This window comes from Spermophilus citellus (genome assembly GCF_964194105.1).
Source record: "Spermophilus citellus genome assembly, chromosome: 17".
Classification (NCBI taxonomy): Eukaryota; Metazoa; Chordata; class Mammalia; order Rodentia; family Sciuridae; genus Spermophilus; species Spermophilus citellus.
The window spans coordinates 41,612,730-41,638,713 of record NC_138199.1 but is presented as its reverse complement, the minus strand read 5'-3'; the positions used below and the strand labels follow the sequence as shown (position 1 = coordinate 41,638,713).

The 25,984-nt window shown below is 37.2% G+C and overlaps 1 protein-coding gene and 1 long non-coding RNA gene across 2 annotated transcripts in view; both read right to left on the bottom strand.

Moving 5' to 3' along the window:
• The window catches only part of LOC308635743, a 573,614-nt gene that overhangs the window by 13,577 nt on the left and 534,053 nt on the right, over positions 1-25,984 (bottom strand). The window lies entirely within an intron of this gene.
• SKA2 (spindle and kinetochore associated complex subunit 2) overlaps positions 1-25,984 on the bottom strand; it is a 40,866-nt gene that overhangs the window by 11,092 nt on the left and 3,790 nt on the right. Inside the window, exon 2 of the mRNA XM_081270458.1 lies at positions 12,496-12,582. Coding sequence (XP_081126584.1) covers positions 12,496-12,582 — 87 coding nt within the window. The remainder of the gene's footprint in view (positions 1-12,495; positions 12,583-25,984) is intronic.

Below are 25,984 nucleotides of genomic sequence, written 5' to 3'. Positions count from 1 at the left end.
CAGTCTAAAATATACCCACTATCTTTAGACACCTTATGTTATACAGGAAAAATATTTACACAATCCATCCATCTAGGAAAGGTGCCAATCTCAATTGTAGAACTATCTGGACAGTGGTGTATCCATGGCGGTTTTGCAGAAATGACTGGTTTGTCCCATCTTAATTACTGATCTAGTATAAGGTTTTAAGTCTCCATAAGTAGAATAATTGGTCAGTCTAGGTCTACCAATCGCTGTCTTTTCCTAAAATGATACTTTCAGACAGCCAGCATGTTTATTGTGGGACCAACACAAAGATAATGGGGCACTGTAGCCAGAAAAATTAAATCTAGTAACATGATTGGGAGTAATATGAGTATCTGTAAATCCTCCCATCATGAATGAGTCATTAATAAACACTGGAATAGATTCTCCAGTCCACACAGCTGGGTGTACCAGGGGTGGATCTGGGAAATATGTCCAGTAAATGTCTGTCTGGTTCCCCTTTACCTGACAGCCCAGCAGGGCAATTACTGTCGCTACCATCAAGACTGGGGTCCTGTTTTTTCCTAGAAGTTGAATTATTCGGGAAGCCTGTGTTGTTAGCTTCTTCACGTCTTCCCATGAAATCAGCTTTTTGGCTGATCAATCTGGTTTCTCTTCAGCTTTTTCCGATATCTCTTCCTTTTGAATGGGGGCTTCTCCGGGTCGATATTCAGTCGCTTGAATCTCGGTTCTATCTCTTCCATGTCTGATTGCACTTTCAGGCACCCAGATAGGACGAAAAGCACCTTCTGGAAAAATACAAGCATGACCTCTGCCCCACATAATCATTGGGTCTGGGCCTTTCCATTGACCAGTCTGTAAATCTTTCCACAAAACTCTGCCTAAAGGGCCTGTTACTGTGGAAGACATTTGTCTCTCAGCTGCAGTGTGACCTTCTACGTCACAGTTTAAAAAACTTAAAAGGAACAAGGCATGATTGCGGCTATTTTGGGGAGTCATAAACCTATTCTGCCCCTTTAATTTTTGTAATTGAAGCTTAATAGATAAATGAGCTCGTTCCACAATGGCTTGACCTTGGGGGTTATAAGGAATTCCTGTTTTACGATTAATTTGAAACTCTTGGCAAAATTGTTGAAAAGAAGAGCTTACATAAGCTGATGCATTATCTGTTTTGATCTGTATAGGGCACCCTAACACAGCAAAGGCTGCTAGGCAATGAGAAATTACATGTTGAGTATTTTCCTTTGTATGTGCTGTGGCAAAAATAAATCTGGAATATGTATCAACTATTACATGTACATAACATTGCTTACCAAATTGAGGAATATGAGTTACATCCATTTGCCATATTTGATTTGGTTTTAATCCACGGGGATTTAACCCTGATGGTGGAGATGGAGTGTGAATAACACACTTAGGGCATTGACTTACAATTTGACGAGTTTGTTCTCTGGTAATATTAAATTTTTTACATAAGCTAGAAGCATTTTGATGATGCAAGGAATGGGAAGCTTGTGCACAATCACATGGAGACATCTGTTGACAGACAGCTACTAATTTATCAATCTTGTCATTACCTGAAGCTAAAGTTCCTGGAAGATTAGTATGAGCCCGTATGTGTCCTATGAAACCTGGGTATTTTCGCATATGCACTGCCTTTTGTAAATTATGAAATAATTCAAATAACGCTTGTGATGAAGTATACCCAATAACTGAAGTTTCAATATTTTTGGTAACTCCAACTGCATATAAGCTGTCAGAATAAATATTAATAGGTTCATTTGCAAAGTAATTTAAGGCACAAATCAAAGCTTGAAGCTCTGCTCTCTGGGCAGAAGTATATGAAGTTTGCATTATCTCTGTGTGAACACAAGTATAAAAACCTGCTTTACCTGAGCTTGAACCATCAGTGAACACCGATAAAGCTTCATCTATAGGGTGGACACGCACAATCTTTGGAAAAATAAGTAATGTTAGTGATGCAAATTGAATAATTTTATCACGAGAGTAATGACTATCTATCTGGCCAGGAAAATCAGCAAAAGCTATCTGCCATAAGCTAGAAGTTTGAAAAAGCCAATTATTCTGTTGAACAGAAAATGGAATAATTATGATATCAGGCTCAGATCCAATAATTGTAAAATCCTTGTTCTACCTTTAATGACTAATTGAGCAATAGAGTCATGAAAAGGAATCAATGTTTTTTGAGGGGAGTGGGCTAAATAAATCCACTCAATAACTCCCAATCTTTGCCATATGGCTCCTGTTGGGGTATGCTCAGTTGGAAATATTAATAAACACACTATTTCTTTAGGATCAACTTTAGTAAGTTGTGCATTTTTAATTGCATTTTCAACCATTTTTAAAGCTGCTCTAGCCCCTAAGGTCAGCTGACGTGGAGAGGTTGGAGAAGGATTTCCTTATAATATCTGAAATAAAGGACTTAATTCGGAAGTAGTTAGTTTTAAGGATGGCCTCAGCCAATTAATGTCTCCTAATAGTTTGTGAAAATCATTAAGGGATGTTAACTCCTTAACTCTTATCTGAAGATTTTGAGGATGGATTGTACGTCCTTGAATTATCTGACCTAAATATTGAAAGGGAGACATGTTTTGTATTTTTTGAGGAGCAATGCATAAACACGTTGCTGTTAAGTGAAGCCTCTGAGTAAAAATTTCTGAAAGTACCTCTGGATTAACATGAGCCAATAATATATCATCCATAAAATGAATAATATACGCATCAGGAAAACTATTTCTTATGGGAGCTATCGCCTGATCAACATATTTCTGGCAAAAGGTAGGACTGTTACGCATTCCCTGGGGGAGTACTTTCCAGCAATATCTTTTAACAGGTTCCTTAAAATTAATTGCTGGGACAGTGAAGGCAAATTTTTCACAATCTCCAGGATGTAACCTTATAGAGAAAAAACAATCTTTTAAATCTATTACCATCAAGCTATAGTTTAAAGGGATGGATGTGGGGGAAGGAAGTCCTGGCTATAATGATCCTATAGGCTGAATTGCATGATTTATTCCCCTTAAATCCTGTGGCAATCTCCAATTTCCTGACTTCTTCTTAATAACAAAAATAGGTGTGTTCCAAGGACTGTGTGTTGGTTCTATATGACCAGCCTGAAGTTGTTCCTCAACTAACCTATGGATTATTTTAAGTTTTTCCCCCGAGATGGGCCACTGAGAAATCCATATAGGCTCCTCTGTGAGCCAGGTAATTTTTTCAGCTATCTTTAGGATCGGGGAAACACTCAGGGCCCCTAGTAAAAATTTTGGTTTTGAGCATTTACTAATCTTTGCCGTGGAGACTGGTTTGTAAGCAGATACTCTCCCTGAAAGGTTTCCTTATCATCTCTAGGAAAAAAACCCTGATTAACTTCCTCAATTGATCGTATAGAATTTGAAGTTACTAATAACAATCTCATTTTTGCTAAAATATCCCTTCCCCATAGGTATGCTGGTAAAGACTCTAACACATAAGGTTTAAAAACTCCCCTGTTCCCATCAGAATCTTCCCATCGGAGATAATTTGCACTTTGAGCAGGCTATGAAATTTGTCCAATTCCCTCTATGTTAGCTGGTGCTACATGTAAGAGCCAATTCCTAGGCCAGAATCTACTAGAAAAGACAAAAATATCAGCACCTGTGTCGAGAATTCCTTTGAAATTTTCATGATTAATTTTAAGTTCCAATAAAGGGCACTCTTGTCACACTGAGACCAGTACACTCTGTCTGGCAGTTTAGAAACTGAATTTACTTGCGGATGTTCATCCAAATCACAGGGCAATAAAATCAATTGGGCAAATGCATCCTTTGGAGTAAGCATTAGGGCATAATTGGACCTCACAGCAACATTTAATTGTTCTTTAAAATTTGAATCTATCACTCCAGGTATTACCTCAATGGCTCCTTTTAAATTATTATGTCCCAAAATTAAACCTATACTATTTTTAGGAAGTGGCCTAAAAATCCCAGTAGGGATTTGTTTTGGCCCTGATTCAGGATTCAATTCAATTGTCCTTGAGGGTTGTAAGGAAACTGTTTGTGATTTATGTTCCAGTAGAAATGGTGGGCCGTCCTGGTCGGCGCCAGTGACATCACACTATGCGACCCCTCCTCCAATTTTGCTCAGGCCCGGGGAGGGGCCGATCAGAAGTTTTTTGTTCTCCTGCTAAGAGGAAATGACTGCGAGAAGGTGGGCTGATCCGCGCCATCTTGATCCGCCACATGGGGATGAGTCCTGCAATATCTATTATCAACAGCAGATGGAGCCCTGAACTTAAAATTACGAGTATGATATTCTCGGAAAAATGGCCGGCCCTACCACAGAGATAACATCTCCCACGGGGTTTTCGTACCAATTCCTGCAGTTGTAGGGTTTGCTTTAGGGCCGAGGCTAACGTTACTGTCTGCAAATGGGTGGAATCAATCTCAGAACACAAGCGGATAAACTCAGAAACTGTTCCCTTTTTCCGATGGGGTCTGAGAATACCCTGACAATATTTATTCGCATTTTCAAATGCCAATTGCTTAAGAATAAACTCACAAGCTCCTGGGTCTCCAATAGACCAATTTGCTGTCTGGTACAACAGGGCTACAAAATCCGAATACGGCTCAATGGCACCCTGTTTGACTCTGGTAAGAACTAAATTGGACTGCTCCTTGGAAATTATTTGTTTCCAGGCATGTTTAGCACAGTCAGTTTGTAAAGGTAAAATTTCTAAGCTGATTCTAAGCTGCAAAAGTCTGAGTTAAAGTGTAAAAGACTAGGGCATTGTAAAGCTTCTAGATTACAAGGCCTGGGCTAAAAGGTAAAAGTCTATTGTTACAATTCCTCTGCTATCCCCGGAACCTGTAATCTCTGTAAAGTTGTTAGGACAATGCGGGAACTGCCCAGTAAATATCTCCATTGATTCCCTGGTTGTTTAATAGCTAAGGGCTCCAGGTAGCATGGCAAGTAAGCATATAGGCCACAGAACCAATCAGTTTAAATGTGTACCCCGTTTAGAAGTGACCAATCACCCCTGCCCAAACTGTTCCCGCCAATGAATGGACTAATCATGTATCAGAATTGTTGTTCAATTTTCCCGCGCCTCATGATGATTTGTTCTGATGCATGCAAAGCCCCCCGCCCTCTCCAAAAAGTGTACTTAAGCTCGGCTTGACCTCTGCTCTGGGCTCTGGGCTGCTCTCCCTTCTTGAGCACGGAGCCCCAGCGCGCTGGAACGGATCCCTAATAAATCCCCCTTGCCATTGCATGAAGCTAGTCTCGTGTGGTCTCTTTCTCCGACGCTTCGCCGGACCCTTACAAGTTATCTGGTCATACACTGCAAATTCATAATTTAACTGTCTTTCCAAATCAGCAAATTCACACGTTCCTAAAAACATTTCTACTGGGGTCTGCAAATTCTGTCTTCTATTCTTTTCTGCTTGTTCAGTACAAAAAACAGCCCAGTAAGACTGCCAAAGTAAAAAGTCTCCGCCACTCAAACAAGATCTGGCTAATGAAACCCAATCACTCAGTGGAAGTGGTTGTGAGGCTATGGTATCAATCAAATTTTGAACAAAAGGTGAATTCAGACCATAAGTCTCACAAGCACTCTTCAATTCCTTAATAGTCTTAAATGGAATTATACCATGAACTCGAACCCTTTGGTCCTGGTCATTAAACTGCTCAAAAACTGGGAAAAGTTGAAAACGGCTAATGTCCTCTCCCGCCTCCTGCGCTTTCTTAATGCCTCGCTAGAACAGGGTAAGAAAAGTCATTGTTAATTCGGAGTACCTGTTAAATTTTGTCCTTTTCGCAGACAATGGCCAAATTCTAATAGCCTGGGCAGGCGGTGTTAAACGCAGTCTGTTAAAATTTCCCTGTAAGTTCTGAATTTCAATGTCTGTTTCCTCTTCCTCAGACTGCGACTCGTGGGAAGAATCTCCGCCATCACCATTTTGAAATTGGGCTCCTAAGCCACGTGGTGAAGAAGGGCTCTGTACCTCTCTAGGAATTTCTTCCGGATTTTCCTCTCCAGGCGGATTGTCTATCTCTTCCGGAGGACTCTCTATGACCCTGACTTCTAGGATCTTCCTCCAAGCTACCCTGATCTTGTTCCTGCAAGTTTAAGGTCACATTCCTAACTTTCAGTTTAGCCCCAAGAGCTTTCAGTTTCAAAAGGCTCAAGGGAAAAGAAATTAACTTAGCCTCAGGTGGATTTTCCATTTGAATAGACTTAATAGCTCTCTGAATGCCTTTCAATAGATCTTCAGGGGGCCACAAGCTATGGTCCAAGTAGTCAAAAAGACAAATTTCTAAGGCCCTCCAAGTTTTCTGAATATTCTCAATGCCTCCAGTTAATTCATTAGAAAGGCAAATTTTTATAATGTCCTCCTTAATTTCTCCCAAGTATGTAAATTGGGCGAATCTTGGTCACAAAACCAAGGGCAAAATTCACCTACAACCTTTAAGAATTGTAATAACTGAGTCTTTTTTATCTGTTTTCCTTTCTGATTAATTATGGTTTCTAAAATAGTCAAATTCATGTCCTTATCAGTAGAAGTTGAATTTCCCATTTTAAATAATTTAATGTCTCGTCCCTTCAGTACCTCCAGGTACTTTTGTGACCCAAAATTGTCACCAATTCCTTTATCTTTATAGCGCACTCCCACTCAATCTAGTTAATCTAAAATGCTGGGCTGGGGATGTGGCTCAAGAGGCAGCGCGCTCGCCTGGCATGAGTGCGGCCCAGGTTCAATCCTCAGCACCACATACAAACAAAGATGATGTGTCCACCGAAAACTAAAAAATAAATATTAAAATTCTCTCTCTCTCTCTCTTTAAAAAAATAAAATAAAATAAAAATAAATAAAATGCTCTCTTGGGCGCCAATTCAGCCGCGTGACCAGCATGCTAGCTTCATACTAGAGGTTCGAAGCATAGAAGTTAACTAGTGAGATCAAAATAAACACACATAAACTCAAATTATCTTTTTCCTTGACCAGGTCTGAGATGGCTCTCCCCTCTGGCTCCTGCCTCAAGCCACCTGGTGGGGCAGCAAGGTTTACACAGACTAGCAGGAGAGAGAGAGAGACAGGGCATGCCAGAGAGTGGCCTTTTATTAGGGAACAAGAAATTCAGGGGAAAATTCCATCCAATGAAGGTCGAGGGGGATAGCATTGCAAGGTCAGTGGTCAGTCACACCCCCACACGGATGGGCTCTCCCACCTAGAAAGGGTGGGGATTAGTTCTGACACAGCTTAGCCAGAATGCCTCACACCCAATCAGGGAGGTGCCCAATCACGTGCGAGAATGGCTTCCCACAAAAACCACACTAAGATTTCATCTCACTTCAATCAGAATGGCAGCTATTATGAATACAAACAACAATAAGTGTTGGTGAGGATGGGGGGGAAAAGGTACACTCTTACACTGCTTGTGGGACTGCAAATTGGTACAGCCAATGTGGAAAGCAGTATGGAGATTTCTTGGAAAATTGGGAATGGAACCACCATTTGACCCAGCTATCCCTCTCCTTGGTCTATACTAACAGGACTTAAAAACAGCATACAATAGGAACACAACCAAATCAATGTTTATAGCAGCACAATTCACAATCACTAAAATGTGTAACCAACCTAGATGCCCTTCAATAAATGAATGGATAGGTGTTGGGGCTGAAGCTCAGTGGTAGAGCACCCGCCTTGCAAGTGTGAGGCACTGGGTTCAATCCTCAATACCACATAAAAATATTGTGTCCAAATACAACTAAAAATATATTTTAAAAAAATAGATGAATGGATTAAAAAATGTGGCATATATACACAATAGAATATTACTCAGCAATAAAAGAGAATAAAATCATGGCATTTACAGGTAAATGGATGGAGTTACAGAAGATAATGCTAACTGAAGTTAGCCAATCCTAAAAACCCAAATGCCGAATGTTTTCTCTGCTATAAGGAAGCTGATTCATAGTGAAGTAGGGAGAGTGATCATAGGAGGAATTGACGAACTCTAGATAGGGCAGAGGGGTTGGAGGGGAAGGGAGGAGGCATGGGGTTAGAAATAATGGGGGATTGTGATGGTCATTATTATCCAAAGTACATGTATGAAGACACGAATTGGTGTGAATATACTTTGTATACAGCCAGAGATATGAAAAACTGTGCTCTATATGTGTAATAAGAATTGTAGGGCTGGGGTTGTGGCTCAGCGGTAGAGCACTTGCCTAGCGCATGCGAGGCCCTGGGTTTGATCCTCAGCACCACATGAAAATAGATAAATAAAATAAAGGTATTGAATCCAACTACAACTAAACACTAAATATTAAAAAAAAGTTGTAATGCATTCTGCTGTCACATATAAATTAAAAAATTAATTAAAAAAAATATCAGCTGGGTGCAGTGGTACATGTCTATAATCCCAGTGACTTGGGAGGCTGAGGCAGAGGGATTTCCAGTTCAAGGCCAGCCTTGGTAACTTAGTGAGACCCTGTCTCAAAATAAAAAATAAAAAGGACAGGGGATGTTGTTCAGTGGTCAAATGGTCAAGCTTATAGCAGAGCACGTAACTCAGTTATAGACCATATGCTTAGCATTCACCAGACCACAGGTTCAATCTCCAGTACCAAAAAATAGTTGAGTTTAGTATACAGAATATAATTTTCCAGTCCTATTCGCTTTCCTTAAATTCATTTCTGGCCTATATTCTTAAAATGAACTCTTGGGGCCCAGTGTGATGGCACACACCTAACTCCAGTTCTAGAACACCCCTGGGTTCAATCACTAGTACCCAAAAAATATTAAAAAAAAAAAAATTCTTGCTGGTTGTGTGGCATATATCTGTAATCCAAGTGGCTAGAGAGGCTGAGGCCAGCCCCAGCAACTTAGCAAGGACCTTAGCAACTCAGCAAGATCCTCTCTCTAAATAAAATACAAAAAAGGGCTGGGGATATGGCTCAGTGGTTAAGCAACCTTGGGTTCAATCTCCAGTACCAAAAAAAAAAGAAAGAAAGAAAGGATCCCATCAAGTGACAGAATAATTAATGAAGAAATCTAAACAATAAAATAAAATTTTCCAGCATAAATATTCCCAAAGTTCTAAGAGATGGGGGAGGGTACAAGAGAGACAGATGCATGAAGAAGAGCACACACAAAATATCTGGAATTAGAATGACATTTATTTCTCAACAGCAACCCTACAAGCTAGGAAACAACAAAACAATGATATTAAAATTAAGAGAAAATAATCTTGCTGGGTGCAGTTACATATGCCTGTAATCCCAGCTCCCTGAGAAGCTGAGGCAGGAGGATTGCAAGTTCAAGTACAACCTGGACAATGTAGCTAGACCCTGTCTCAATATTAAATAAAAAATATAAAGTAACTGAATGAGTGAGCACCTCATCTGGGTTCAATTCCCACTACTTCAATTAAAAAAAAAAAAAAAAAAAAGCTCCAATCTACCAAACCACTCATCAGAAAAGAAGGCTGAATTAGTCATGTGCTCATAGAAAAAATGAAGCAAGCTACTTGGGAGGCTGAGGTGAGAGGCCAGCCTGGGAAGTTTAGAGAGACCCTATCTCAAAGTAAAAAATAAAAAGAACTGGAGATATTTGTAGCTCTGTGTTTAAGCCCTAGTATCACAAATGAATAAATAAATAAAACAAAAGGAAAAGCAGGAATGTATTCAACAGGGTTTAGACAGAAGCAATATTTAGAATCATAACATAAATTTTGAATATTGATTTATCCACAAATTATAAAGATTAAAATAAATATGGGTAGTATTTCATCTTCATCATCTATACCAAGAATTACTGTTAATAAACAGCTCAATGAAGAGCAATTCCTACAGATCAAACAATTCTAAACACATTGCATATGTTAATTAATTTTATTCTCTTTCAACCTATGGACTATGAGAATAGCCCCATTTTATAATACAGGGAAGTTAACTGGCTTGCCTAAAATCATGAAGCTAATAAGAAGCAGAGTTAGAATTTGACTTAGAATCATTTATATCTAGGAAATCAGTAGATATTTCAGATGCCAGGGGAATGTAGTATAAGCATACTATTTAGAAATACAAAAGAAATACTAGGGCTGGGGTATAGCTCACTGGTACAGTATGTATTGAGCACATGTGAGGCCCTGAGTTCAAGTCCCAGCACCCAAAAAGTGAAAAAAAGATAGAAGACACTGAAATAAACTAGTGGCCTTCTTGAGGGTGGGAGAGTGTGAAGCAATGAATTACTATTTGAAATTATAAGTTTTATACTTGTGTGTGACTCTTCAAATTATACACATTTAATTTGATAGAAATAAAGGTTCAGAGTTGGGAAGAAATCAGGTATAAGTGAAGAAGAATCAACTATAAGGCAACAGTGAATTAAGTAAGTATTAATGACCATTAGGTAAAAAACTAACTCCTAAGTAATATGCCCAGAAACCTGAACATGTAACTCAGAAATCTCATCACAGACAAGTTGTAAAAGAGAAAAATAACTAGAGATGAAACAAAGATGAGAGATGGAAAGCAGAGAAAATGTCTACCACAATAGTACTAAAAATAGAACTGGAAAAATAGTGATTTGGAAGAGTCCTTTAGTCAGTCGGATGGTACCATTGGACCACAATGGTTGGTTGTTCTTCAGTCAGAAAAAAAAAAAAAAAAGGTCAAAGAAAAAAAGAAAGCTACTTTCAGAGTTAAAAAATTCAAAAATTGGGCTGGAGATGTGGCTCAAGCGGTAGCACGCTCGCCTGGCATGCGTGCGGCCCGGGTTCGATCCTCGGGTTCGATCCTCAGCACCACATACAAAGATGTTGTGTCCGCCGAAAACTAAAAAAAAAAAAAAAACATTAAAAAAAAAATTATCTTTCTCTTTAAAAAAAAGTCAAAAATAGACTCCCATAGAATTCTGAAATTCCATGAAGAGTAAAAACTGAACACGCATGAAATTCTCCCAATTTTGTATAAAAACTCACTTTAGTTCATACTTCTACCCAATCAAAAAAAAGTTTGTTGGGGCTGGGGATGTGGCTCAAGCAGTAGCGCGCTCGCCTGGCATGCGTGCGGCCCGGGTTCGATCCTCAGCACCACATACCAACAAAGATGTTGTGTCCCCCGAGAACTAAAAAATAAATATTAAAAAAAAAAAAAATTCTCTCTCTCTCTCTCTCTCTCTCTCTCTCTCTCTCTCTCTCTCTCTCACTCTCTCTTAAAAAAAAAAAAAAAGTTTGTTTTTTTTTTTTTTCAGCTGGGCGCAGTGGTTCATGCTTGTAATCCCAGCAATTGGGGAAGCTGAGGCAGGAGGATTGCGAGTTCAAAGCCAGCCTCAGCAATGCCAAGGCACTAAGCAACTAAGTGAGACCCTGTCTCTAAATAAAATACAAAAAAGGGCTGGGGATGTGGCCCAGTGGTCGAATGCCCCTGAGGTTCAATCCCTGGTACCAAAAAAAATTTTTTAAAAGAAGTTTTTTTTTGTTGTTTTTTTTAATGTATGGAATTCTTTTAAAAACCTGCAAAATATGCTATTGCAAAATATGTTATTTCAAAGAAGTACTGAAAATATTAATGTTAACAAACAATGCTTAAAGATTACTTGCTTTTATCCCATGAACATGTACACTTATAGCTATGATTTTAGGGTATAAAAATAGTCAGAGGAGAGGGTGTGGTGGTGCACACTGTAATCCCAGGGGCTAGGAAGGCTGAAACAGGTGGATTGCAAGTTCAAAGCCAGCTCCAGCAACAGTGAGGTACTAAGCTACTCAGTGATAGCCTATCTCTAAATAAAATACAAGGGCTAGGGATATGGCTCAGTGGTTGAGTGCCTCAGAGTTCAATCACTGGTACCAAAAAAAAAAAAAAAACTTTATAGTCAGATGTTTAAGTATGTGCCTATAGTCCCAAACACTCAGGAGGCTAAGGCAGCAGGATCATTTAAGCCCAGGAGTTCAAGACCAGCCTGGGCAACATAATGAGACTCTCATCTCAAATATAAATTTAAAAAATAAATAAAATAATAAATAAACAGCTAATATCTCTGATCAACTGAACCTTAGAAAAGATAAATATATAATTGTACCCAAAAATCACTGCTCATATTTCAATATTTAATAGCAAATTTAATAGTATATCATGATCATCCTCAGAGACTATCAAGACTTCCAGGATTTCTATCCTTAAAATTATTGAAGACCCACTGTCCTAGTGGTAGCTATATTGTCTCTTGAAATTTTTGAGGCTTCCATAACTGGCTCATTAGTATCTCTGAATTCAATCATTCTTTTGTAAAAGTTAGAAAAAAATAAGAAAAGTAGCTACAAACTTCACTAATTACTGGTATAATCTCTCTATTATGATGTGACCAAGCTTCTATCACAAGACTTTAAGACTATAAACTTAGTAATATAATAATTATAATATGTTACTTTGAGAAACATTATCAGAAAATCTTTTTACAAAATATTCAGTTAAAAAGGTTTAGTTCTTTCATAGATTACCTGGCCTGCTGAGTCAGGATGATTTCTCTTGATTTCATATTCCAGCCTATACTGAATGTAATCCAGATCAGAGTCAGCTTTCTGGAACTAGAAATTAGCACAGATCATTATTTTGTAAACCAAAAGACATATTAGTAAATATGATACTTCTTTTTTCTTTTCTCATCACATTTTTAAACATTTTAATAATATGTAATAAACATTCATTTTCAATGGTTAATTTTTTGCCCATCATGCTCCAGGCTCTAGGTTTGATCATCACCCAGCACTATCAAAAAAAAAAAAAAAAAGGAACAAAGTATGGAAATAAAAAGTATATAAAACATCCATTATCTAGCCAGCTGCAGTGGCAGACCTATAATCCCAGCAACTCCAGAGGTTAAGTCAGGAGAATCACAAGTTCAAGGCCAAACTCAACTTAGTGATACCCCTCCCTTTTTGTTGTTGTTGTTTTGGTTTGGTTTTTTTGTACAACAGATTGAATCCAGGGGGCACTTACCTACTGAGCCTCATCTGCAGAGCCCTATTTTATTTTTTACTTTGAGACAGGGTCTCACTAAATTGCTTAGGGTCTTGCAAAGTTGCTGAGGATGGCCTTAAACTTGAGATCCTAGAATTACAGGCATGTGCCATCGCACCTGGCAAGGTCTTGTCTTAAAAAGTAAAAAATGGTTGGAGATGTAGCTCAGTGATAAAATGCCCCTGGGTTTAATCCTCAGTATTCCTTCCCCAAACCTTTTATTCATAATAACCTGTTCTCTATTAAAAATTTTTTTTAAAGTGGCTTGGGAGGCTGAGGCAGAAGAATTGAAATTCCAAAATCAGCTTGAACAATTTTAAATGACCCTAAGCAACTTAGTGAGAGCCTGTTTCAAAATAAAATATAAAAGTGCTGGGGATTTGGCTCAGTTGTTAAGCTCCCCTGGGTTCAATCCCCAGTACCAAAACAAAAAAAAAATTTTATTTTATTTTTTATTTTTTTTACTATCTAGGACTATGTGTGTGTGTTATTGAGGATCAAACACAGGCTTTCACACATGCTAGGCAAGAGATAAACTACTGAGCTATACCTACAGCCCTTCTAGAAATTTATTTTATTTTTTTCCGTTACTGGGGATTAAATCCATGGCCTCACAAATGCTCTTAGGCAAGAGCTCTGCCATTGACCTATATTCCCAGCCCTTTGTTTTAAAATTTTATTATGTTTGCCAGCCATAGTGGTGCACACCTGTAATTCTAGCAACTAAGGAGGCTGAGACATGAGGATAGGAAGTTCAAAGCCAGCCTCAGCACTTTAGTAAGGCCCTAAACAACTTAGCATAAAACATAAGGAGACTGGGGATGTGGCTAGTGGTTAAATACCCCTGGGTTCAATCTCTGGTACAAAAACAAAGTAAAATGAAATAAAATTTTATTATGAGACAGAGTCTCACTAAATTTACCTGGCCTGGCCTCAAATTGGGATCCTAACCCTCCTTAGCAGGTCGGATTACAGGTGTTTACCCCTATACCTTGATAAGAACTGCTTAATTCCCTCCATCCCTGCTGGGAACTGAATTTCAGAGAGCCCCACCCCCACCCCCACCCCCCACCCCCGCGCCTTTTTTTTTTTTAGACAGGCTCTCCCTAAACTGCTGAGGCTGGTAATAAACTTGCAATCCCTGGAATCAGCCTCCCAAGTACTGGGATTACAGGCATGTGCCACCAAGTCCGGCTAATACTTAACACTTTGAAGTCACTACTCCATAAATCTTTCTTAGATTTAAATTAAGATACTAATAACTATTGTCATATATTAATCAAACAATGATCCAGTACTGCCTAGAGTCACTGACATTCTCATCAGTTATTGAGTATTTTTGTATCTCTGGCAGGAACTATGGTTAAGGTAAAACACAGAACAAATTTATATCAGGTGTAGTCACAGTTACCTTTATTACAAATAACCCATTAACAAAAGAGATACAGATGTGTACCACCAAAATTAGAGACCTTGAAGACTCACAAAGTATTCAAGAAAAGATAACATTCTATATACAATAGTAGCAATACTATAGTAACAATCTAAACAACCCCAATTTACTTAACTTGGGTATTAGCATATGCTCTGTGGTAAACCTCTAAGGGAGAAAAATGGAGACTACTGCCACAGACCATCATTAGTATACAAGGACTGAATTTGGGTGAAAATTTACATTTAAAAGTTCCAATACATATGGCTCAGTTGCACAGTGTGTGCTTAACATGCCTGAGGCCCTTGATTCAATTCCCAACACCCCCAACAAAAGAAGTCAATATTCAGAATACCAAGTAGTTACTGAAAATGATGATATACAAACAACAACTATCGGATATGGCCACTTTTTACTTTATATATTTCATAGCATTTGTAATAAAGTTATTACTTTTATAATCTTAAAAAAACATTAATTTCTTAAATGATAACAGACTGATTTGATACAGTACTATATTTATGAATTGTTAAATGCAAAAATAGCTATGAGAGGGCTGGGGCTATAAATCAGTGATAGAGTGCTTGCCTCACACGTGTGAGGCACTGGGTTCAATCCTCAGCACCACATAAAAATAAATAAAGGTATTGTGTCCATCTACAACTAAAAAAAATTTTTTAATATGGTATAACCTCTTTTTGTAAACTATGTATATGTGTATAAATAGAAAAGTTGGGAAGGATATATATATGAGAGTATTAAAAGTAGTTTGTTTCTTTGTTTGTTTCCTGGTACTGAGGATTGAACCCAGGGGTGCTTAACCACTGAGCCACATCCCCAGCCCTTTTTATATTTCATTTAGAGGAAGGGTCTCCCTGAGTTGCTAAGTACCTTGATAAATTGCTGAGGCAGGTTTTGAACTCATGATCCTCCTGTCTCAGCCTCCCCAGCCGCAGGGATTACAAGTGTGTGCCACCGTGCCAAACGAAAAGTAATTTATTTTTAAATATAGTATAATTGATAAATTAAGTTTTTGAAATTCTGCATATTTTTAAAGGATCTTAAATGTGTTGGCCTGAATTTGTCAGGGATAAAACCCACAGTCCTTAGAACTTACAGAAGGCAAAATGTAATTTCCTACAGCTTGGTCTCTCATTCCTAGCCCAAGCCTAAGAAACTGCATTCTACCTTCCCTGGAGTTAATTGTTAAACATTTACATGCAATCAACTGTTTTTCGAAGTTTATTTTTGTTGTTGTTGAGGGGTATTGCTGGCCTACAACATTTGGGCTAAAGCAAGCCTCTTGCTTCAGCTTCCTGAACTGGGACTATAAACACAGTCACACCTAGTTTCAAAAACTTTTTTTAAAATTTTCCATCTCCCCCCTTTTTTTCTTTTTAAGATGTAGATGGACACAATACCTTTATTTTACTTATTTATTTTTATGTGCTGCTGAGAATTGAACCCAGTGCCTCACACCTGCTAGGTAAATACAGTACCACTGAACTACAACCCCAGTCCTTTCATCCCTTTTAAGTAATCTGCCCATATTTCTATTTAGAAAATATTTCAGAGAACAAAGAATTTAAATAGACTTTAAAATATAGAAAGCTCATGCAGGGTGCAATGATGCATTCCTATAATCCCAGCGATTCAGGAGGCTGAGGCAGGAGGATAGAAAGTTCAAAGCCAGCCTCAGGAACTTAGCAAGGTCCAAAGCAACTTGGTGAGACTTTATCTCCAAATAAAAAATAAAAAGGGCTAAAAATAAATAAATAAATAAAAAGGGCTAGGGATGTGGTTCAGCCGTTAAGTAATCTTGAGTTCAATCCCTGGTACCAAGGGTGGGGAAAAGAAGCCCAAATTTTTTTTTTCTTTTAGAGAGAGAGAGAGAGAATTTTTTAATATTTATTTTTTTAGTTTTCGGCAGACACAACATCCCTGTTTGCATGTGGTGCTGAGGATAGAACCCAGGCCACACGCATGCCAGGCGAGCGCTTGAGCCACATCCCCAGCCCAAGCCCAAATTTTTTAAAAAGAAATATGAACCAGCAATTCCACTTTCGGACATATATCCAAAAAAGAAATATTTCTTATAGAAATATTTATATGCCCATTTTCATAGCAGCCTTATTCATAATAGCCAAAAGATAGAACGAAGCCAGGTGCATATCAAGGGATTAGTACATTTAAATATTGTCAAAATGGTAATTTTTGTTGTATTTTGCCATAATTAAAAAAAATTAAAGAGAGAAAAAAGCTTGAGAGTAAAATGTTATCCTCTGTGGGAAACTATATAGAATATTTTGTGATTACAAACAGGATAAGAATTTGCTTATTAGTGAAGTGGTCTGGGGGACAAAAAAGGAAAAAGGATTTCAATGCAATGCTGAGAGACAGAAAAACAATTTTAAGAACCCTCTGAGGGGCTGGGGTTGTAGCTTGATGGTAGAGTGCTTCCCTAGCACATGTGAGGCACTGGGTTAGATACTCAGCACATGAAAATAAATAAATAAAATAAAGGTATTGTGTCCATCTACAATTTAAAAAATTTTTAAAAATTTAAAAAAAGAGCCTCTGATTTGAACCTTCCATTTTACAAGTGAGGAAATAGGCTAAGTGACTTGTTTGTAATTCAGTTCTTATTACTCTGTTTTTATGTAATTAAACCAGTTATACATGATTAAAGCCAATAAAAGCCATATAGAAGTAGAAAAACTATAAATTCTTAACTTGAATTAAAATTAATCTGTTCATGTTATAAAAAAATCAATTAAAAATTCTCTCTTGAAATAAAAATTAAAAAATAAAAATCCCCTCTGAACAAAACCTGATAGTATGGCACAGAAAAATAAAATGAATTGAAGTATTTGGTAGAAGTTCTAGTCCTGGTATCTTCAGCCAGCAGTGTAGCCTTAAGTGAGTATTCATTTCTCTGGGCCTGTCTCTCTTATTACATGAAAGAATTATTTCAGATGGCTTTCAACACTTCAATTCTATTATTTCCTTATAATTAAAAATAAACATGATTAACTTGTCAAAATGCTAAAACTTAGTAAAGCCAGGTACAGTGGCACATACCTGTAATCCCAGCAGCTCAGGAGGCTAAGGCAGGAGGATTGTGAGTTCAAAGCCATCCTCAGCAAACCATGAGGTGCTAAGCAACTCAGTGAGACCCCTGTCTCTAAATAAAATACAAAATAGGACTGGGAATGTGGTTGAGTGCCCCCAAGTTCAATCCCCAGCCATACACACACACACACAAAAAATAAACTTTAAAGATAAATGTTGCCTTCTTCCAATAAATTCTGACGTTTAAGCCTCAGATTTTAATGCTTACAGTGAACTCTACCTCCTGTTTTCTTCCTGTTTAAGATGATTTTTGGTTCAGTTTCAGCTACACAGTTTCTGCAGCTTGCCTCATTGTTCTTCCCAAATACCAAAACCCTATAAGCAATATTGCACTGCTCAGAGCTATTTACACAGCAGAGACAATATTGATAGGGTTCTAGGATCTGGTGATAAACAGGAAATTTTTGGGTTACATGGTAGGAAATTTATAGACCAATTATGATGATCCCTAAAATATTTCTAAGCTTCACTCACAGCCCTCCTCATTACTAAGTAAGCCTTGTAGAAGCCTTGTAAAACAGTGAGGTTTCTGTATTAAAAACTTTTAGCTAATTAACTTTAGATACCATTATTATTTTTAGGGGATTATATTTTTAAAGTAAAACTAATGCTTATGTTTAAGCCCAAGACATTTGTATTTCAGAAACAATTACAGTTTTCTTCAAAATCAGTAATAAAATAAATAAATAAATAAAGGCAAAGGTTATATATTGACCCTAAAGGTGATTTTAAAAAATATTTAATTTAGCTGGAAAAATCTATGGAAATCATTGTCAAAGCACCCCAAGAATAATTAATTTTCTTTCTGCAGACTAGACATCTTTGGAAATAAACTGGGGCCATAAAGGATAGTCCACACAAATAGGAAAAGAAATAGTTTAAGAAATAACTGTTTTAGAAAATACACTACATATTTTTAAGCATATAAAATTGTTATCCTAGAGCCACGTGCAAGCCTGCAATCCTAGAAGCTAGGGAGGCGGAGGCAGGAGGATCACAAGTTCAAAGCCAGCCTCAGCAGTTTAGCAAGGCGCTAAGCAACTGGTGAGACCCTGTCTCTAATAAAATACAAAACAGAGCTAGGGATGTGGCTCAGTGGTCAAATGCCCCTGAGCTCAATTCCCAGTACCCCCCCCCCAAAAAAAATATTGTTATCCTAGGTTTTAATATGACCAGTTTAAGGCTTTAAGTAACTAACACAATGTATAACATACTACTCAACTATTTTCAGCAAAAAGAAAAGAATTGCAGTTCTCAGTTTAAAAATACTTGCCTTTACCTGGAGCAATGGCACATACCTGTAATCCCAACAACTTAGAAGGCTAAGGCAGAAGGATCAGCAATTCGAGGCCAACCAACTTAATGAGGCCCTAAGCAACTTAGCAAGACCCTGCCTCAAAAAATAAAAAGGTCTGGGAATATAGATCAGTGGTATAGTGCCCCTAGGTTCAATCCCCAGTACCAAAAAATAAAAATACTTGTTTTTTAAAAACAAACCCACAGATTCCCATTGTAACAGCAGTGCTCTGCCAAAAAAGGATCAGTGCTCTTAAAGTTTAAAAGACATCCATTTGTGAGAGATTTGTCTCAACAGTATCAAACCACAAGGAAATAAAGGAAGAAAAAAAAATTGTAGTCTTGCCCATTGTTTTCAGCTTAGAGAGAAAAGATATGTTCTGGATTCACCAAGTAGGCTTAGAAATGCATTTTTAATAGAAACATTGCTCACTGCCCCCCATCTTTTCTTTCTTTTTTTAAAAAAATATTTTATTTTTTAGCTGTAGATAGACACAATATCTTTATTTTATTTTTATGTGGTGCTGAGGATTGAACCCAGGGCCTGGCACAGGTTAAGCGAGCACTCTACGGCTGAGCCACAACCCCAGCCCAGCCCCCAACCTTTTCTGTATAGGGGATTGAACCCAGTGTATTCCATCTGCTAAACAAGCACTCTACTGTTGAGCTACATCCCCAACACTTTTTTTTGAGACAGGTTCTTGCTCTGTTGCCCAGACTGGCCTTAAACTTGCAATCCTCCTGTCTCAATCTTCAGCGTCACTAGGATTATAGGTCACTTGTGTCACCTGATAGATAGAAACATTGTTTTGAGGAAGCATTAGGTATCTTAAACACTCCTTGAACTAGAGTGGCTATACCATTAATCAAAAATCTATTTTCTTATATGCTTTTCACTCGAATTCAGATTCAGAAACACCTTTATTTACTCTCATTTTACTTTGTTCAAGGCTCTGGTTTACCATTTTCTGTACTATATTATAATCTTTTGTTTGCATGGGATAATATCACCACCTGATTTCAAATTTCTTACTGACAAGATCCATTTTATACCACTGAGCTATGCTCCCAGGTTCTGTATTCCTAGATTTTAGTGTATACCCAATTCAGTCTAATGCACAATGACAAAAGGGATGAAAGAACATTCATTTATTTGAAAAAACAAACAGTATAACCACCTTTTAAAAAATCAGTTTTAAGGGCTGGAGTTCTACCTCAGTGATGAAGCACTTGCCTAGCATGTGTGAGGCACTGGATTTGATTCTCAGCAAAGCATATAAATAAATAAATACAGGTCTATCACCAAATGAAAAAATATATATTTTAAAAATCTGTTTTAAACCAAGTGTGGAAGCACATGTCTGTAATCCCAACAACACAGGAAGTTGAAGCAGGAGGACTGCAAATCCAGGGGCAGTCTTCGCAATTTAGTGAAGCTCTAAGCAACTTAGTAAGATCCTGTCTCAAAATTAAAAATTAAAAAGTGGGGGCTGGGGATGTGGCTCAAGCGGTAGCGCGCTCGCCTGGCATGCGTGCGGCCCGGGTTCGATCCTCAGCACCACATACCAACAAAGATGTTGTGTCCGCCGAGAACTAAAAAATAAATATTAAAAATTCTCTCTCTCTCTCTCTCTAAAAAAAAAAAAAAAAAAAAAAAAAAAAATTAAAAAGTGCTGAGATAAACAGCAACATGCACTAGCACCAGACTGCAGACATGTTATATCAGGCAAAAGGCTGCCAAAGGGGAAAAAAGTTTTATATTTTTCAGTTCTTCATCTCAAGGTTTTACTTAACTATTGTTAGTGTATATAAAGGCTAGTCTTTTCAATTGAAGTAATCTACTTTTTTAAAGGATGTAGCTCAGTGGTAAAGCATCCAGTACCAAAAAAAAATAAAAATGAAAACCTGTTTTAAGGGTCCAGCAGTGTGGCTCAGCAGTAGATTGCTTGCCTTGCACATGTGAGGCCCTGGGTTTGATCCCTAGCACCACAAAAAAATTAAACTAAAATTAAAAAATAAAAATAAACCTACCCTGTTTTAACTGGAATTTATTCCAAGTTCCCAACAAGAGCCACCTATAACATCTACACAAACAAAATTGACTTTTGCCTTTTTCTACTAGAGTGTTTTGACTATTATCCACTTTCTTCCAAAAGAACAAATGCATATCTAAACTTGTCTGAAATAGATAAACAGCAATATGCACTAGAACCAGGTTACAGACATGTTATATCAGGCAAAAGACAGCCAAAGGGGAAGAAGATGGGCAGAAATTTTATTTTTTTCAGTTCTTTGTCTCAAGGTTTTACTTAACTATTGCTAAGGTATATAAAGGCTGGTTTTTTCAAATGAAGTAAGCTACTTCTTTAAAGCTTTCAGGATTTAATTTATTTGTTTACTTGTGCTATGAATACATACAGGGACAGATTTTTCACAATATACTGAATGAACCTGGTTTAGTAAAATAGATAAACGTACAGAAAATTGTAAAATACATTACAACATAGTCTTAACAGTCGTAAAAATGTGGTTTTCTTCTCTTTTTGCTTACCTGTCTTCTAATTTTACTATAAAAAATATGTAAACGTGTATAATAACTAAAGCAATTGTATTTTGGGTAGATAGGGCCTCACTAAGTTGCTGAGGCTTCACTAAGATGCTGAGGCTGGCTTTGAACTCGAGATTCTCCTGCTTCAGCCTCTTGAGCCGCTAAAATTACACACCTGTGCCACCCTGCCCAGCCAAAAGCAATTTTTTTTTTAATGAAGTATAAGGCATTCTATACCAAGTCATTCTTCACTTAAAGATCATTGGGGTGTAAGCAGGGCTATCACACAGTGAGAGAGCTTTTGCCTAGCATGTGCAAGTTCACGGGCTCAATCAGTAACATTAGGGGAAAAAAAAAGATCACTGGGGTTTTCCAAAGCCTATAAAATTAACTCCAATTTAGTATGATTCTTCCCAAGATGATATTAAAATTCTCTCTTGGAGCTGGAGAGGTGGCTCAGTGGTAGAGTGCTCACCTAGCATGCATGAGGCACTGGGTTCCATCCTGGGCACCACATTAAAAAAAAAAAACTAATGAATCCACCTAAAACTAAAGATACATAAATAAATAGATAGATAGATAGATAAATAAATAAAAATTCTCTCTTTCTCCACTAAAGCTTCACACTTCACACCTCAGTCACACTAATTTTACTGTCTCAATTATGTCAGCCTGTTTATTTTTTGTTTGTTTTTCATTTTAGTTTGGTTTCATCATGGGAACTGAACCCAGGGGGACTTTACCACCAAGCTATGTTCCCAGCACTTTTAAATTTTTTATTTTGAGAGAGGGTTTCACTAAATTGCTTAAGGATCTTGTTATAGCTGAAGCTGGCTTTGAACTTGATATCCTCCTGCCTCATTCTCCCATGTTGCTGGGATTATAGGTATGTAGCACAGCCCCAGCCCAAGGTGGTTTTATAAATCACTAATCTCTAATAGTTTCTGACAGGCAGTATATTCCCAAATATTATGTTGCTGTTACACAGAATATTTTAAAACACATAATATATTGTGTAATATATGTGTATATATAAAATGCTCATAACTCATGATAATCTCATATTCAGTGTATAAAGTTAGAATATATGCCAAATATGACAAATAGCTACATTCCTAAATTGCAGAATCCAGTTGAAACTGTGCACACACTTGAAACAACAATGTAGTTTTTTGTTTGTTTTGTTTTTATGCTGGAGAATGAACCAAAAGGAAAGAGAAGCTTTACCACTGAGCACATTCCCAACCCTTTTTACTTTTTGTCATTTTGAGATAGGGTCTTGTTAGTAAATTGCTGAGGCTATTCTTGAACTTGAAATCCTCCTGTCTCAACCTCCCAAACAACTTGGATAACAGGAGTGTGTGCCACCACACCCAGCTAGAAAGACTTATTTTGACTCAGTTTCAGAGGCTTCAGTGAATGGTCACTTGGGCCTATTGCTTTGGGCCTGTGGCAGCAGAGTATAACAGGGTGGAAGCACAAGGCAAAGGAGGCCTGTTCACCTCCTGGTGGAAAGGAAGCAAAGAGAGAGGGAGGAGGGGTCCAAATTTTCCTTTCAAATGCAATCCCCCCCAATGACCTAACTTCTTCCAAATAGGTTTCACCACTAAAAGGTTCCACCACACCTCCCAATAGCACCACATGCTGGGGACCAAGTTGTTTCCACATAAGCCTTTAGGGAATATTTCAGATCCAAACTACTGCAAACTACAAATCCCTGTTAACCACTGGCAATCTTATCTATCTGTATATATTTTTCTGATGAGACAAAGCTCCTCTAAGAATCCTCAGCTTAAAGAAGAGAATATATATTAAAAACTAGGCTCTAAAAGAAATCAGAAACCTTAGCAAAAATTGAGATTGTTTCCGTTATATATAAAATAAGAACAAAAATACTGAACTCAAAGAAGCCAGGGTTAACTTATTCAAACTAAAAATGTTATATATTAAGATAAATTAGAAGTATAATCCTTTTTTATATGTGGTGCTAGGAACTGAACTCAGAACCTCCAGCATGCTAGGCCAGCCAGCATTCTACCACTGAGCTACATCCTCAGCCTTTTGTGAGACAGGATCTAGCTAAGTTGCCAGGACTGGCCTAGAACTTTAAATTCTCCTCACTCAGCTTCCAGAGGAGCTGGGATTACAGGTGTAATCACTCTCAGTTCCCACTTCACATTAAATGAGCTCATAACATATGGCCTTTCCTACTCTATTTCTAAAACTGAAGACGTATTCACACCAAAATATAATTTTAAGGCAGGAAAAAAAACTTTCCCTCCTTTCAATGATAAATTTTTATCCAAAACCTTCATAATTATACAGGTTCTGAACAGAAAACTCAATGATACCTTAAAGAAATGTAATGTAAAAAGTAAACACCACAAGATAAAAATGTATGAATTGGACTTCATCAAAAAATTTTAAAGGAGGGGCTGGGGCTGTAGCTCAGAGGCAGAGCTCTTGCTTAGCATGTGCGAGGCACTGAGTTTGATCCTTAGCACCACATAAAAATAAACAAATACAATAAAGTCATGCTGTCCATCTACAACTACAAAAATTTTTTTTTTAATTTTTAAACGAGAAGGCAATTAATAGACTTGAAAGAAAAATGACTCTTCTGATGAAATAAAAAAGCAATACAATTTGAAAAAAGGGGGGCTGGGGATGTGGCTCAAGCGGTAGCGCGCTCGCCTGGCATGCGGGCGGCCGGGGTTCAATCCTCAGCACCACATACAAACAAAGATGTTGTGTCCGCCAAAAACTAAAAATAAACATTAAAATTCTCTCTCTCTCTCTCTCTCTATCCCTCCCTCCCTCCCCTCTCTCTCACTCTCTCTTTAAAAAAAAAAAAGCAATTATTAAAAAAAAAAAACAATTTGAAAAAAGGCAAGATTTTAAGATACTTCACTAAACAAGATATACCAATTATAAATAAACCCATGAAAAGATGCTACCCAGCAATCCCATTCCTCAGTATTTATACAAAAGAAATGAATACATGCCCCAAAACTTGTATACTTCAATGCTCATGGCCATTTCATTCATAAGAGTCAAAACATGGAGACCGAAAGTCCAAAATCTGGAGAACAGATAAACAATTTGTCATATTCTGTACAATGGAATACTACTCAGTAATAAAAATGGTTTAGCCACTAATAATTAACAATGACAGGGATAAATCTCAAAAACATTACAGTAGGTACAAGAAGCCAAACACAAAAGGCTATATATTGTATAATTCCATTTGTATGAAATTCTAGAAAAGCTATAGGTCAATGGTTGCCAGGGAGTTTGCTAGGAAGAGGCTAACTACAAAGGGGCACAAAGGAACCTTTTTTAAGGTGATGGAAATCTATATCCTGGCTATGCTGTTCATTACATAACTGTATCCATTTGCCAAAACTCATGAAATTATACACTTAAAATTGGTGAGTTTTATTCTGTGTAAATTGTATCTCAATAAAATTCACTATTAAAAAGTGATGAATTCACAGTTTTTATCTCATCAACACAAAAAATGAACTTTAATTCAAGCATTTTTAAATTTTAAATCTAAGCATTTCCTACATAATACAAAATCAACATTAAGACCGGAGGCAAGTTACCACAGTAAATATACAGCAGAGATTGTTTTCATCTCTTACTAATTAGTGATAAAACTCAATTAAATAAAAACTAAGATTTGTCCAAACCTACCCAAATCTATTAAAGAAAGAAGCAAATTACAAAGTACACTCATTTAGACAAGCCATAACAAGTTTAGATATAAGAAAGTGTTTTCTCAATGTGTTTCATTATGCAGTGTAGTAGTGAGTTTTTAATATTAGGTAAAAAGTTTTTATCAAATTATGATTTTCTAAAAAGATATACTTCTTGTTTATAATAATTATACAGTTTTTAGCAACAAAGTTTGTAGTCAATTATTTACAAATACTGAAGAAAGAAAGAAGTAAGGCAAGAATGAAAATTCTGACGAGCACTCTGCTTTCAGATGCTTTGACAATACTATTGCACTGCTAGCTGTCAAGTACAGTAGTGCAATAAAGTCAGAGCATTCGTAAGCAGTAATAAGTAGGAAAGGAACATAAACGAATCTTGAGTTGAAGCTTCAGTGTGAAAAGAATTTGCCACTTTGGTCAGAAGACATCAAAACATAAAGACATTTATATCAATGTGATATTGGTTTTTGATGACTAATCAACCATTAACATTCGAATAGAAACATGCAGAGATGTAAAGGAATTTTTAAAATATCTTGAGTCTTGGTAGTAATTAACAAGTATATTAGTAATACCTCAAAATTGGTATTAACAAAACCAATTAGAAGTACTAAGTCACAGTTGTGATAAAGTTTCCTGGTCTCTGATGAGATAGTTTGTTGGTTAGCTCCTTTTCCAAAGCAAAATGACTGATTGATTACCTGCCATATAAAACAAACCCTTTGAATAAGAATGTTACAGAAAATAAACGAAAAATAATAAATGTGTAAAATCTCTATATACCCAATCTATTACTCTGGATTCTAAACTATAACACAAAACATACACACACACACACA